This window comes from Nycticebus coucang, chromosome 7 (genome assembly GCF_027406575.1).
Source record: "Nycticebus coucang isolate mNycCou1 chromosome 7, mNycCou1.pri, whole genome shotgun sequence".
NCBI lineage: Eukaryota > Metazoa > Chordata > Mammalia > Primates > Lorisidae > Nycticebus > Nycticebus coucang.
The window spans coordinates 97,638,864-97,655,158 of NC_069786.1; the positions used below are offsets into that span (position 1 = coordinate 97,638,864).

At 39.3% G+C, this 16,295-nt stretch overlaps 1 protein-coding gene across 3 annotated transcripts in view; it reads left to right on the forward strand.

Moving 5' to 3' along the window:
* The window catches only part of SGO2 (shugoshin 2), a 64,832-nt gene that overhangs the window by 24,883 nt on the left and 23,654 nt on the right, over positions 1-16,295 (forward strand). For all 3 annotated transcript variants that reach the window (XM_053596292.1, XM_053596293.1, XM_053596291.1), the window contains one exon: positions 10,817-10,902. In XM_053596292.1, the coding sequence (XP_053452267.1) occupies positions 10,817-10,902 (86 nt within the window). The remainder of the gene's footprint in view (positions 1-10,816; positions 10,903-16,295) is intronic.

Here is a 16,295-nt window from a genome sequence, read left to right on the forward strand (position 1 = left end):
TATCATTTTGAATAATCAGTTATTGAAGTTTTTATATGAAAATTATGTTTCTATTTAAAAAAAAAGACAGCTCAGTGGCCTATATTGGCCCCTAAACAGACTTAGAAACATGAAGACATTAATAGAAAAGTGGCATTTCAAATAGGAAAGAATTTATATCATTTCCTGAAAATAAGATGGACCCAAGTGCATTGTATTTGGTGAAAAAATAAAGGCATATCTTACTTTATACCATTCTCTAAAATGAATCCTATATGGATTCTAATGCACAAAAGGAAATCATATAAAATATGAAGAAAATACATATGAATTCAAGTTAGATAGGAGAGGCCTTTCTATACCTGGAGCAAAGATAGAAACGATCAAGCTATTAATGGATAAAAATGAAAGGTAAATTGCAAACTGAGGAAATTATTTAAACATATGGCCGCCAAAGCATTAATATTATCAGTAGTTATAAAAAGCTCTCATAATCTAGCGTAAGGAAAATAAAATCTGTACAAAATCAGAAAGGGAGAAAGACCAAATATAGTGAAATTAACCCAAGTATTTAAATAGGAAAAGTAGAGCTGCGAAGGGTAGTTAGGGAGAAAGCACAATGCATACTATATTTAATATATAAACCAAAGAAAGGATAGTAAAATCTCAATTTTTTTTTTTTTTTTGCAGTTTTTGGCCAGGGCTGGGTTTGAACCTGCCACCTCCGGCATATGGGGTTGGCTCCCTACTCCTTTGAGCCACAGGCGCTGCCCCTCAATTTTTTTTTTAGACAGGGTCTTATTGTGTAGCCCATGGGGTAGATTATAGTGATGTCATCATAGCTCACAGTAACTGCTAACTCCTAGGCTCAGCAGATTCTCCTGCCTCAGTCTCGTGACTACATGCATGTGCTACCACTCTGGGTAAATTTTTCTATTTTTTGTAGAGACAGTATCTTGTGGTGTTGCTCAGGCTGGTCTCAAACTCCTGTCCTATAGTGATCCTCCCACCTTGGCCTCCCAAGTGCTAGGATTACAGGCATGAACCATTGTGCCCAGGCTAAAGTCTCAGTTTTAGATGAATTCCTTGATAGATTCTGGAGGCACTGTAATGGTTCAAAGCCTGTCTTTTAAATGGGATTACCTATATAAGATCCCAGTTTATCTACTTCTGGTTTTATGACCATGGACTTAAACTCTTTGGACCTTAGTTTTCTCATCTGTCAGGTATGGATAATGGTAGTGTACTTACAGAGAGTTATTATAATGAGTTAAATGAGGCTAGCCTGTGTTCTGACAATAGAAAGTAAAATAAATGCTAGTTACTTTTTTTTTCTGCACTTATAAGGCTTTTTACTAAATTTAAATGCATTGTCTTTGTGGTAAGAAAGTGTGAGCTCTTTCAACCTATGTGGTCAATATTTAGCTCTTCTGTCAGATTTTTATGAAAGCTAGCCAAAGAATAGGTACTTTATGGTCTAACTTAATCCATATTTGGATGAAGAAAGGATTTGTGTAAATGTCCCTATGGAATAATGTTTTCAGGTGGTGTGGCTAGCTGCTAGCATTATTAAATGGGATGCCTAGGACAACCAGTGACCAGGGGTGTGTCTTTGTACTTATTTAGCAATCTTTAAGAACTGTTTTTCACTGGTGGGTGAGAGTAGTCAGGGAGGAGGCTTTGTTTTGTTTGAAGGTACAGAATTGCCCTGAATAAACTGCTAAGAGGGGAATCTGATGACAGCCGCTGGAATACAGAGTCAGTACGGGAATTAACTTGGAAAGTAACAGGAAGCTTCATTCTACACTGTTCTATATTGTTACAATGTTAAAACCACATGTCCAACCACATCTCTCCCTTATTTGGGGAGATGTGGGAGTGTCACCACCCATACCCCCAAGAACCTTGGAGGACTGATAGCCCTAAAAATTGCTCAACTATTTGTTGTGAGTTAATGGGATATAAAGAACTTTCGTTGGTTCTTTAAGAATCTTTTGGTGGTCACCATTGTTCTCAAATGCTTTTTGTGTGGTTTTCTTTGTGAAACTGGAAGAGGGCTGAGATCAGCACCTCGGTTAAGGAAAAGTAGAAAATGGAGAGCAGGTAGATGCAGAAGCTGGAGAAAGAAGGCATAGCACACAATCTCGGTGTCTCTTTCTTCAGTGCATTATTTAATAGACTAACTTTTGCTTATGAAGTTTTGTAATTCCTTTCTCTGTAGTTGTTTGGTGGGAAAGGATGATAGGTCATATGGACATGTGGTTTTAACATTGTAACAATATAGAACAGTGTAGAATGAAGCTTCTCATGTGCTTTTGTCCTACCTCCAGCTATTTTCTTCTCCATTCTCCTTTCTCCCTACTTCTCATGCATCATGCAGGTAACTTCTCTCATTTATTTTTTTCTAGAAGAACAAATACAAATTATAAATATTTTCTTAATTTTCTTTCTTACGTAACAGATAGCATACTGCTCTAGACCTTATTTTATGTGATGTATTTTAGGGATCTCTCCATGGAAAGCATGGAGTGCTTTCCCATTCTATTTTAGTGCTGCTTAGACTAGATCTAGAATAGACTTCTGTTCTGTTTAACTAGGTGCCTGTTATTAGACACTGGGTTGTCTTTCACTGTTGGCTTGAAGTGAGGGTAGAATGCCTTCCTTTCTCGCATCATTATTTTTTTTCCCTCCTTTCTGGATTATTCACATCAGGATGCAAAAATGTTATTTCTTACCTTAAAAAAACAAAAACAGAAACCTTCTAGTCCACTTAACTTCCCAGCTACTATCTCAGTTCTGTCCTTGCCTTTAAGAAAAACTTTTTGAGAGAGTTGTTCCCACTTTCTCTGGGAACTCTTGAACCCACTCCAATTGGTTTTCACCACCCCTGCAGTAAGCTGCTCTTCTGAAAGTGCCCACTGATGTCTATGTTGCAAAAACCCGTGAGTAATCCCTGGTTCTTCTATCAACCTTCATGACTTTCAGGACATCACTCTCTTAAATCTCTTACTGCCTTTCTGGCTATTCTTTTTCGGGCTGTTTGCTAGTTCCTCTTTATCATCCTGACAGCTGAGTTTTGAGAGCACCCTAGGACTCAGTTTCTGCTCTTTTCTGTCTATATTCATTCTCCCTAAATAATTTCATTCTGTCTTCCGGTTTTAATTACTTGTGTATACTAATAGATGGTTTTAACTAAAGTGGTAACGCTTTTGCCAGTTCTTTATTTTTTTAGACTTAGCTGAGTCTTTGCAGATTAGTTGAGTCTCTGACAGAGTTGGCTAATACCACTGTTGGTTTATTTATAAAATTATTAAGGAGAGAAATGACAGTTGGTCTTAGCCAAAAGGCTCGCCCAGTGATAAATGGGGTTGTTTGCTCTTTTCTAGTTTATTACTTTGAGTTCTCTGTAGGTTTGGGTTGTTAGGCCTTTGTCACATTTGTCAGAATATCTTCTCCCATTCTGAAGGTTTTCCGTTTGCTTTAGCTGTTGTGCCCTCAGCTGTGCAGAAGCTTTTTAGCTTCATCAGTTCCCAGTTATTTATTTGGTGTTGCTACAATTGCCAATGGGGTCTTCTTCATAAAATGTCCCAGGCCTAGGTCATCAAGAGTTTTTCCTGGCTCGGCACCTGTAGCTCAGTGAGTAGGGCGCCGGCCATGTACTCCGAAGCTGAGGAAAAATGCTCAATAAGGCTCTGGCCTGCTAAAACAACAATGACAACTGCAACCAAAAAATTGCCCAGCGTTGTCACTTAAGCCCAAGAATTGGAGGTTACTGTGAACTGTGACACACGGCATTCTACCCAGGGTGACATAGTGAGACTCTGTCTCCAAAAAAAAAAAAAAAGTTTTCCCACACTTTTTTCTAGAATTGTTATCATTTAGTGTGTTAGATTTAAATCTTTTATTCATGGCTTGTTTCCTGTCGCTCAGTACAACCACATACACGGAGGCTGGTGGGTTTGAACACAGCCTGGGACCTGCTAAACAACGACAACTAAACAAAAAAAAGATCCGGGCGTTGTGGCAGGTGCCTGTAGTCCCATCTACTTGGGAGGCTGAGGCAAGAGAATCTCTTAAGCCCAAGAGTTTGAGGTTGCTGTGAGCTGTGACATCATGGCATTCTACAGAGGGCGACATAGTGAGACTGTCTCAAAAAAAAAAAATCTTTTATCTATCTTGCCTGAGTTAATTTTTGTCAGTGGTGAGAGGTGGGGTCCAGTTTCAGTTTTTCACATGTGGCTAACGTGTTCCCAGCATCATTCATTAAATAGGGATTCTTTTCCCTGTTTGCGTCTTTTCTGTTTGCATGTTACAAATCTGACAAAGGCCTAATAACCAGAAAAAAAAGTGTATGCTTTTGTTTAGTTTATCGAAGATCAGATGGCAGTAGGAGGCTGGTTTTATCTTTGCATTTTTTATTTTGTTCCATAGATCTTTGTTTCTTTTTATGCCAGAATGCCATTTTGATCAATATAGACTTGTAGTATCACCTGAAATCTGGTAGTGTTGATGCCTCCAGATTTGTTTTTAGTTTAGAATTGCTTAGGCTATTTTTTTTTTTTTTTTTGTGGTTCCATATGAAACAAAGAACTATTCTTTAGAGTTCTTCAAAGTGTGGTTTTGGTGTTTTAATGGGGATTGCTTTAAATCTGTAGATTGCTTTGGATAGTATGGACATTTTAACAATGTTGATTCTTCCCAGCTATGAACATGGTATGTTCTTCCATTTATTTTATTTTATTTTTTTAGAGATAAGAGTCTGACTTTATCGCCCTTGGTAGAGTGCCATGGCATCACAGCAACCTCCAACTCCTGGGCTTAGGCAATTCTCTTGCTTCAGCCACAATGCCCAGCTATTTTTTTGTTGCAGTTTGGCCGTGGCCGGGTTCAAACCCACCACCCTTGGTATATGGGGCCGGCACCCTACACATGGAGCCACAGGTACCACCCTGTTCTTCTTTATTAATTTTTTCTGCTGTTTCTTTTTCTCAGGGTTCCATAGTTCTCCCTGTAGAGATCCTTCTTATCCTTTGTTAGGTATATTCCAAGGTATTTCATTTTCTTTGAAGCTACTGTGAAGGGAGGAAGATTTCTCTCTATATAGTATTTAGCCATTGATTAAAAATGTTATATGTACTAAACTCAGAAAAAGAATTTGGATACTTTTTTTCTGTGCTCTGGAAAAATGATATAGTATTAGGATTATTTTTCTTTAAAGGTAGAATTCTTCTGTGGAATCCATCTGGATCTGGGACTGTTTTGGTGGGAATGGTAATAGCTCTTTGTTAACTTTATTTCTTTTGTGGATATTGGTCTGCTTAGGAGAAAGTCTATTCTGTGATCAGTTTTTTGGTTTTTTTTTTTTGTGACATAGTCTTACTATGTCTCCCTTGGGTAGAGTGCGGTGGTGTCACAGCTCACAGCAACTTTAAACTCTTGGGCTTAAGCAATTCTCTTGCCTCAGCCTCCCAAGTAACTGGGACCACAGGCACCCGCCACAACGCCTGGCTATTTTTTGGTTGCAGTTGTCCTTGTTGTCTAGCAGGCCCAGGCCAGGCTCAAACCCACCAGCCTCAGTGTATGTGGACGGTGCCCTACTCACCAGCTATGGGCGCTGAACATCTGTGATCAGTTTTATTAAATTATTTTTCCTTAGAAAATTATCTATTTCCAAATTTTTAAACTGATTTTTACAGAGTTGACCAAAGTAGTCTGTCATTCTTTTATTTTTGCCTGTTTCCCCAGTTGACAAATTTTGTCTATTTGGGCTTTCCCTGTCTTACTTTCACAGTGTTAGCTTGTTGCAGTTTTTCTATTTTTATTTTGTTCTTTTTAAAAGAGCCATCTTTGAAATAAATTTATTTATTTATTTATTAGAACAGAGTCTTGCTTTGTCACCCTCTTTAGAGTGCTATGGCATCACAGCAACCTCCAGCTCTTGGGTTTAGGGGATTCTCTTGCCTCAGCCTCCTGAGTAGCTGGGACTACAGGCGCCCGCCACAATGCCCAACTTTTTTTTGTTGCAGTTTGGCCAGGGCCGGGTTCAAACCCACCACCCTCAGTATATGGGGCTGGCGCCCTACTCACTGAGCCACAGACGCCATCATATTTATTTATTTGTTTGAGACAGAGTCTCACTCTGTTGCCCTGGGTAGAGTGCCATGGCATTGTAGCGAATAGCAACCTCAAATTTTTAGGCTCAAGAGATGCCCTGGCCTCATGATACCTCAGCTAGTTTTTTTTTTTTTTTGTTTGTTTGTTTGTTTTTTAGTAGAGATGGGGTCTCCCTCTTGCTCAGGCTGGTTTTGAACTCCTGAGCTCAAGCAATCCACTACCCCAGTCTCCCGAGAGTGCTAAGGTTAAGGTTCCAGGTACCTCACTCAGCACCCATCTTTGAAATATAATTTTTTTTTTTTTTTTTTTTTTAAGACAGAGTCTAAGTTTGTTACCCTCGGTAGAGTGCTATGGCATCACAGCTCACAGCAACCTCAACCTCAAACTCATGGGCTTAAGGGATTCTCTTTCCTCAGCCTTCCATCACTTCCAGCTTTGAGATTTAATTTTGAGTTCTATTATTTTGGTGTTTCAAACTTAATAAGTTTTGCTTTTATCTTTACTTCTCTTTTTCTGTGGTTTACTTTATTGTTACTTTTCTAACTTTGAGTCTGCTTATTTTTTATTTTTTCTTAACTCTCTAGGTAAGATGTCATTTCTCTCTCCCTGCTTTCAGATCTTTTTCATTATCTTTAGTTTTGAGAATTTTGACTTTGAGGTGTGTTTTGGCATGAATTTCTTTGGGTTTATCCTTTTGGGGGTTCATTCATCAGCCTCTTGAATCTGTGGGTTGATGTCTTTACCAAGTTCGAGACACTTTCAGCCATTAAATTCTTTTCTATCCCTGTCCTCTTCCTCCTTTCCTTCTAGAACTCTGAGGGTATAAGTGCTGTGTATTTTGCCATAGTCCTACAAATACCTGAACCCTCTGTCAATTTTTTCAGTTTCTTTTCTCTCTTGTATAGTTCAGTTTGGATAATTTCTCTTATTCTACTTTCAGGTTCACTGATTTTTATCCCTCCTCTGTCCTCTCTGTTTTGCTTTTGAGCCCATTGGATTTTTAAATTTTATTTGGTTATTATATTTTTTCAGTTTTAAATTTCCATTTGATTCTTTTTTATTCATTCATTTATTTATTTATTTATTTTTATTGTTGGGGATTTATTGAGGGTATAATAAGCCAGGTTACACTGATTGCATTTGTTAGGTAAAGTCCCTCTTACAATAGTGTCTTGCCCCCAAAAGGTGAGGCACACACCAAGGCCCCACCCCCCTCCCTCCTTCCCTCTCTCTGCTCTTCCTTTCCCCACCCCTCCCTCCTTCTTTCTCTCTCTGCTCTCCCCTTTCCCCACCCCCACCATGACCTTAATTGTCATTAATTGTCCTCATATCAAAATTGAGTACATAGGATTCAAGCTTCTCCATTCTTGTGATGCTTTACTAAGAATAATGTCTTCCACGTCCATCCAGGTTAATACAAAGGATGTAAAGTCTCCATTTTTTTAATGGCTGAATAGTATGCCATGGTATACATATACCACAGCTTGTTAATCCATTCCTGGGTTGGTGGGCATTTAGGCTGTTTCCACATTTTGGCGATTGTAAATTGAGCTGCAATAAACAGTCTAGTACAAGTGTCCTTATGATAAAAGGATTTTTTTCCTTCTGGGTAGATGCCCAGTAATGGGATTGCAGGATCAAATGGGAGGTCTAGCTTGAGTGCTTTGAGGTTTCTCCATACTTCCTTCCAGAAAGTTTGCAGTCCCACCAGCAGTGTAAAAGTATTCCCTTCTCTCCACATCCACGCCAGCATCTGCAGTTTTGAGATTTTGTGATGTGTGGGGTTTTTTTGTTTTTCTGTTTTTGTTTATTTTTGAGACAGAGCCTCAAGTTGTTAACCCTGGGTAGAGTGCTGTGGTATCACAGCTCATAGCAACCCCCAACTCCTGGGCTCAAGCGATTCTCTTACCTCAGCCTCCCAAGTAGCTAGGACTACAACACCTGCCACAACACCTGGCCATTTTTTGTTTGTAGGTGTCATTGTTGTTTGGCGGGCCCGGGCTGGATTCGAACCCACCAGCTCTGGTGTATGTGGCTGGTGCCTTAGCCATTTGAGCTACAGGCGCTGAGCCTCCATTTGATTCTTTATGTCTTCTGTTTAGTTGCTGAGACTTCGTTTGTTTTAAACAGTAGTAATTACTTGTTGAAGCATTTTTATGATGATTGCATTAAAATCCTTGACAAATGATCCCAACATTTGTGCCATCTCCATGTTGTCTGTTGATTGTTTTCTCATTCATATTGAGAATTTTCTAATTTTTGGTATGAATGATTTGATTATATCTTAGACATAATAGGTCTATTATCTTATGAGACAAAGGATCTTATTTAATCTTCTGTTTTATTGGACCTCTTTGATACGAATGCTGGTGATTAGGGGAGGTGCTGCCTACTGCCAAGTGGGGGCTGAATTTTAGATTTCCCATCCAGCCTCTGTTGACACCCAATGAATGGGGCTGAAAGTTTGGGCTGATGTCACCCTGGCTGAAATAGGGAGGGGCACCTCATTACTTTTGTGGTTTCTAGTAAAACCAGGCAAAGAGGGAGCGTGAAGGCAGCGGTTGTTATCACTGAAGAGTGATGAAAATCCTATTTCTAAATTGGACCTCCTCTGCATAGAGTAGATGAAGGGAGGTTCTTTCTTACCACCAAGTAGTGATATGTAGTGTACATGTTTTATTTTCTGTATATTATGATGTTTTGACATCTCTAAAGTCATAATTGCCCGAGGAGGCACTGTCCTTCCCAGGGCTAAGCAATTCTTCGGAATGCTGAGCCAGGAGCATACCATTTTTTAGTCCATTTTCTACTCCTATAACAGAATACCCAACTGGGTAATTTATGAAGAACAGAGATTTATTTGGTTTATAGATCTGAGGCAGTCTAAAAGCACTGGTGTCTGGTGAGGGTCATCCCATGGCAGAGGGTAAGCAAGCATGCAAAACAGAGAGAAAAAGAGGCCAAGCTCCCACGATAACTAACCCACTCCTATGATAATGAGGCATAATCTATCCACTACTCATCCTCTCTTAAAGGGCCTACCTCTTAATACCATCACAGTGGCAATTAAAGTTCAGTGTCAGTTTTAGAGGCGACATCAAGCCATAGCACCTTTGATATGCAAACTAATTAATCCAGAGCTATACTTCCCCTATCTGGCCCTTACATCCCAGAGGGTAATATTCCTCTGCTCTGATCATCCTTGGACCGGGCACTAGACAACTGGGGACCTCTTCTATATCTTAGAACCTACCTGCCAAAATTACTCCAAACTAGCCAATACTAGACTGTTCACCCTGCCCTGCCTTGCCTTTCTTGTGGAAATTCCAGTAAAGACTCTGGCCTGAACTTGCCTCTCACCCTCATCACCCTGCTATCTTTTCCATGTGACCCTGTGTGGTGGCAGTCTCTGCCTCTTATCTCTAGGACCTATGAGTACAATAAACTTTGTTTATTCCTGAGTCTCTGCTCTATCTCTCTCTATCTTTTTTTTTTTTTTTTTTTGAGACAGAGCCTCAATCTGTTGCCCTGGGTAGAGTGCCTTGGCATCAGAGCTCACAGCAACCTCCAACTCCTGGGCTTAAGCGATTCTCTTGCCCCAGCCTCCCAAGTAGCTAGGACTACAGGCCCCTGCCACAACAACCCAGCTATTTTTGGTTATACTTGTCATTGTTGTTTGGCAGGCTCAGGCTGGATTCGAACATGCCAGCTCAGGTGTATGTGGCTGGCGCCTCAGCCACTTGAGCTACAGGTGCCGAGCCTCTATCTCCTCTTAATGGCCATACCTGACTGACCCTTTTGTAAGACAAATATAAAACAGGCCACTGACATTGCTGGTTAGGAAGGTGTTCTTCAACACTGGGGTATCTCATACCCTTTCTGACAATACCCCTGGTTTGAAGGAGAGCTGCCTTGTTATAGCTTGGGAGGTGTGGAAGTCGAAGTTCCCCATCTGGCTTTGTGCCTTTGTCAAAAATTGACCAAATATGTGTGGGTCCATTTCTGGAGTCAGTTCTATTTAATTGATCTATTTGACTATTGTTAAGCTAATACTACACCGTCTCAATTACATTGACTCTCTAACTTCTTTTTTTTTTTTAAGTTGCTTTAGCTACTCTAGGTCTTTTTCATTTTCATATGCATTTTAACATCAGCTTGTTAATCTGGCCATACCCCTGTTTCTGTTATAGCTTAGCCCTCTCATAGAAAAACATAGTTGTGTTGTTAACTGATTTTCTGGTCCTTATTAAGTAATTAAAATATGTTTGTGTCAGAAATTTAGAAAATAATAGATAAATAAAAATATAAAAGATATAGTTAAATCACTCAGACTTTGAATTTTAGAAGTTATTTAAAATATATAAAATCCAATCTATATGTTACATAATATGCATACATATATAACATGAATCTATTGCGTATGTAGGTAAAGATATTACATATATGTGGGTATACCCATATGCATTTATTCCTGTGTACAGAAGAATGTTTGAAAGGTTGTATACCAAAATATTGGTAGTTATTATCTTTGGTTGGCATGATGAAGGATGAACATGCTATATAACCTTATCATCACATTGTTCTCATTAAACTATTGAAGGCTAAAATAAAAATTGTTCTTTTACTATTGATGTCATTGTATAATTTGGTACTTAAAAAAAACAACATGTTTTAATGAGGTTAGAAACTTTCTTTCCATCTTCTTTGCTCTTTTCAAAAATAGTTCCATCAGAATTCCTTTCAACTGCCAGCCAGTGAGAAGAAACGAATTAGTAAATGGTGCACATCGATGCGTCTTCCATTTGCAAGGTAAATACGGGCTTGAATTAGACTGGTTCAGGGTACAAAGATTTTACACAACACAGTGTTATGTGCATTGTACAGTGTTCAGGATTCATCAACTTGTAGTTGCCTATTAAGATGGGGATGAAGTGGTAAATATAGGTTGTCTCCTAGACTCCCAGGAACCTTACTCCTCAGTTCAGTAACCGAGTTCATCCGTAGTATCCTGCTACTTTTTATTCCCTTTTTTTTCCCTCTAGGTCACAACTAGCCTAATCTTGATTTTTACTGGGTAAATCTGATGACTGTTTCTAATTTTATTATCTTGTATACTTGCCCCAGGCTTTTAAGTTAACTTTGATCTCCTCTTGTCCAAAATTCTCAATTTTTAATTAACTTGATTGTAAGTCTTAGAAAGCATCTTATTTCAAAGGTATCTTTTTAAAAGTCAGTGACTCAGTTAATTATTAGCATTGACCAAAATTCTCTTGTTTCTTTTAGACAGTGTTCTTCCTGTCGTATAACTTATAGGTTTAATGCTTTTACTTAAGTGCATAAGTAAATGCTCTTAAGTATTGAAATGCTATCTGTACCATAGTAAAAATTCTTTTATCTACTATGTAACTTTTTATTCTTTCTAGTTCCATTGATTTGCCTATTATGCATACTATTATCACTTCGTACCAGTAAATTTTAGTAAGTTTTGTTGTCTTTTAGGTCCTTGGTTCTTTTTCAGAAATACATTGATTATCAACATGCACAATCTGTATTGTTTCATATAGACATGCAAATCATGCAAGTGTCAACTTGCCTTCAAAAAAATTACGTTGTGGCTTGGCACCCATAGCACAGTGATTATGGCGCCAGCCACATACACCAAGGGTGGCGGATTCAAACTCAGCCTGGGCCAGCTAAACAACTGCAACAAAAAAACAGCAGGGCATTGTGGTGGGCACCTGTAGTCCCAGCTACTTGGGAGGCCGAGGCAAGACAATTGCTTAAGCCCAAGAGTTTGAGGTTGCTGTGAGCTGTGACAAGGGCGACATAATGAGGCTCTGTCTCAAAAAAAAAAAAAAAAAAAAAATTCTATTGTATCTTTTTAAGTGAACTGTTGTTTGAAATGTGCATATGAGAATGTAGATTTTCACAAAGTGAACATGTGTATAAACAATACCCAGACCAAGGAATAATATGTTACCAGTATCTCATATGCTACTGCCTTGTGTCCCCTGTGTAGTCATTACCCAGCACCCACCCAAAGAAATGTTATCCTGATGTCTAACATCACAGATTGATTAATTTTGCAAGGTATTGAACTTCATATGGTGAAATGATACTACAATATGTGTGTTTCTTGTAGCTCAGCATTATGTTTGTGAGATTCAGACATGTTACTGTATGTAGTTGTAAGTCATTCATTCTCACTGATGTATAGGGTTCCATTGTAAGATTACACCACAATTTATCTGTTCTTCTTATAGGGAACATTTCTTTTTTAATTTTTTTCTTTTTTTGAGACAGTCTTTGTTGCCCTCAGTAGAGTGCTGGGGCAACACAGCTCACAGCAACCTGTAGCTCTTGGGCTTAGGCGATTCTCTTGCCTCAGCCTCCTGTAGCTGGGACTATAGGCACCTGCCACAACGCCCAGCTATTTTTTATTTTTGTTGTTGTTGTTGCAGTTTGGCTGGGGTCGGGTTCGAACCCGTCCCCCCCTCGGTATATGGGGCTGGCGCCCTACTCACTGAGCCTTAGGCGCTGCCCCTTATAGGGAACATTTCATTTGTTTTCCCGTTTGGGTCAATTACAACTAGGGCTGCCATGTACATGCGTTTTGACACATTTCTGTCAATTGTATGCTTTGGAGAAGTACTGAGTATGTGTGTATAAGTATGGGCACATACACATTTTTTTGGCACCCTCTGTTTATATTTGCCAAACAGTTTTCTAAAGGAATACTAATTTACATTTCTCAATAAAATATGAGAATTCTTGTTGTTCTGTATCCATTCATTTTAGCCATTTTGTGGGATGTATAGTGGTATCAGTTCATATGTTTATTTTCTTTCTGTTGTGTTGTCATGTCTTTTTTTTTTTAAGAGTCCTTTATGTACTTTGTATAACAATTGTCTTCTGCTCTGTGGCTTTCCCTTCACTCTCAATGTTGCCTTTAGATGAACAGAAGTTTGTTATAAAATCCAACCTCTATGCGTGTGCATACCCACCAATAGTTACTACTTTTTGTGTTCTTATAAGAAGAAAATCTTTACTGATTTACAAGGTCATAAGATGTTCTTCTGTTTTATTCTGTAAGTTTTATTATCAACCCTTTCACATTTAGATCTTAAATCTACCTGGAATTTTGGGAGGAAAGGGTTATATTTTTTATTATTATTTTTTTTTAATGTGGATATCTTGCTGACCTTGTACCATTTATTGAAAAGATCATCCTTTCCCCACCTCACTGCAGTGTCATTTGTAACACAAATCTGGGGACACACATGTATGGGTCTGTTCTGAACTCTTATTACATGAAATCTTCTTGTCAATGTTACACTATCTTCCCCCCCCCCCCCCCAGTGGTAAGATAGAATTTTATTAGAAAGGAATATAGAAGCAATAAAAAAAAAAAAAAAAAGCAGCACAGCTTCTAGCAAAGAGGAAGACCCAAGTCGAAGTCTCTCTTGGATCCTTTGTTTAGGGGTTTATATTGTCTGGAGAATTACATTTTGACTAGGATTTGGTAGGTGGAAAAATATCCTTTCAAAGTTGAATGCAGTCCCTCTCCTAGGGCAAGTTTATTAGGTCTTTGTAGTTTTTGTCTCAGGGAAGAGATTAGGGTGTGTGCTTTCTACTCAAGGTGGAACCACCCAAAAAACATCTCAGACTGCTTTGTTCCTGATCTTGTTAAAGCCCAGAGGGTGTGGCCTGGAAAAGGCAGCCTGTTTGTGCCTGGAAATGGGGGTCTGATTTCTGAGCTCTGAGCGGTGCCTGTGGCTCAGTGAGTAGGGCACCCCCATGTACCCAGGGTGGTAGGTTTGAACCCAGCCCTGGCCAAACTGCAACAAAAAGTAGCCAGGTGTTTGTGGTGGGCGCCTGTAGTCCCAGCTACTTGGGAAGCTGAGGTAAGAGAATCGCCTAAGTCCAAGAGCTGGAAGTTGCTATGGGCTGTGACACCACGGCACTCTCCTGAGGGTGACAAAGTGAGACTCTGTCTCTAAAATAATAATAATAATAATAATATTAATAAATGATTTCTGAGCTCAACTGAGCCTAGAAAATGGGGGAATCCCTGTCTTGCCCTGAGTGGGGGAATCCTGTATCAATCCTTCCTCTCCGAATAGAAGCTTTAACTGCCCTTATGGAAAAGGAGCGCTGACTGCTCCAAATTGCTTCCTGCTGAAGATGAGCAGGGATATGGGCAGCATTTAGGGGTCCCTCAGGAGGGTGATCCAGGGTTCACAATAAATGGAAATCTAGGTTGATCTCTCTAACGTGTGGCAAGATGTTAGGGTATGGTATTCTTTTCATGAAATTGCCCAGGAAACTGGGGTCCCTGGTCCAGGCTTGAATGGGGGAATCCTGTATCAATAGAAGGGGGCGGTTAGGGTTTCCTGAGATAAAGGGTGATCCAGGGGTCTGTAACAGAATCAGGTTTTCAACCGTAACCCTTTTCACTGTGGCCTAATGATATCTCTTGGTGGCTTCTAAATAATAACTTCAAATCTTTAGGCTCACAAGTGTAGATGGACTGTGGTTGATTCTTTTCACAGTCTGCTTCTGTAGCAAGTGGTGGGTTCCAGGATTTTACTCATGATGTATCCAGGAATCTATTCCCATAACTTTAATAGACGTTTCCCCTTTCACCTCCTGCAGTCTCAACCAAAGGTCACAAAGCAGGATACAGTTGCTTTCTGGGTGTCCCAACAGGACCAGGAGAAACTCCTGAAACAGACTCCTTCTTGGGGTTTTCTAAAGGCTTGAAGGAAGGTGCAGGAGAAGTAGATGGTGGGTTTGAACTAGGTGGTGACAGCTTCTCTTTCTGGCCATTTGGGGAAGTTACTGCAGCCCAGGAGATCTGCTGGATCTATCTGACAGATTTTGCATAGTTGGGGGTTGTAGAAAAAAGAAAGCTTTCACATAGGGCACTTCAGACCACTTATCTTCTTGTTTACAAAAAAGATCTAATTGAAAAATGGTGTCATAATTTAGAGTACCCTCTGGTGGCCATTGTTCATCCTTGGCGAGTCTATACTGAGGCCGGGCCTGGGTGCAGAAGAAAACCATGCTTTCTTTTTTCCATGTCTGGGGATCAAACACGTCCCAGTGCTTCAGAATGCAGCCCAGTGGGGTGTTCTCTTGGCAAGTGAATATGTTACCCATCACAGATCTTCAATCCCAGATGATTGCCCCAAAATATTTTATGGGAATTTCTTCTTCAGTAGGTCCTTGGCCTCAGGAAGTCAAAGAATGAACCCATGGACCACAGATCAGTGTTAAGATAGAATTTTACTAGGCAGAAAGGAATACAGGAGCAGTAAAAATGCATCAGAGCTTCTGCCGAAGAGGAAGACCCAAGTTGGAAGTCTCCTGTTACACTATCTTTAATTATTAATTTTATAGTAAATCTATTTGATAGTATGAATCTATGTTTTGTTTGTTTTTTTGTTCTTCAAAATTAGCTTTTTTCTTTCTTTCTCTCTTTTTTTTTATTAGTATTAGATCATAGCTGTGTACATTAATGTCTTTTTTTTTTGAGACAGAATCTCACTCCCAATCTTTGCCTTGGGAGTGCTGTGGCATCATTGTAGCTCATAACAACCTCAAACTCTTGCCTCAGCCTCCCAAATAGCTGGGACTACAGGTGTGCCCCACTATGCCCAGCTACTTTTTCTGTTGTTAGCAGAAACAACAGGGGCTTGCTCTTGCACAGGCTGGTGTCGAACTCCTGAGCTCAAGCAATTGACTTGCCTCCCAGAATGTTAGGATTACAGGTTTGAGACACTGTACCCAGCCAGCTTATTTATTCTTTGTCCTTTTCATTTCCATGTGAATTTTATAATAGCTTGTCAATTTACACATACATAGAGTTGAAATTTTGACTGAAATTATGCGGGATATAGTTTAGCTTGGAGAAAATTGATAAATTAGGTGTTTAGTTCATAAATATGAGATATCATTCCATTTATTTAGCTAGAATGTATTTTCTCTCCGTATTTTATAGTTTTTCTGTTGGAGTTATTGTATATCTTAGATTATTCCTCATTTTATATTTTTAATGCTATTCTAAGTATTACTGTTTTTAAAATTTCATTGTATTCTTGATACTAGTAAATAGCAATTCTATTTTTTAGTTGGATATTGTGTTTGTTTCCAATGTCCTTGCTGTACTAATTGTTGGGGGTGTGTGTGTACTTTCTATA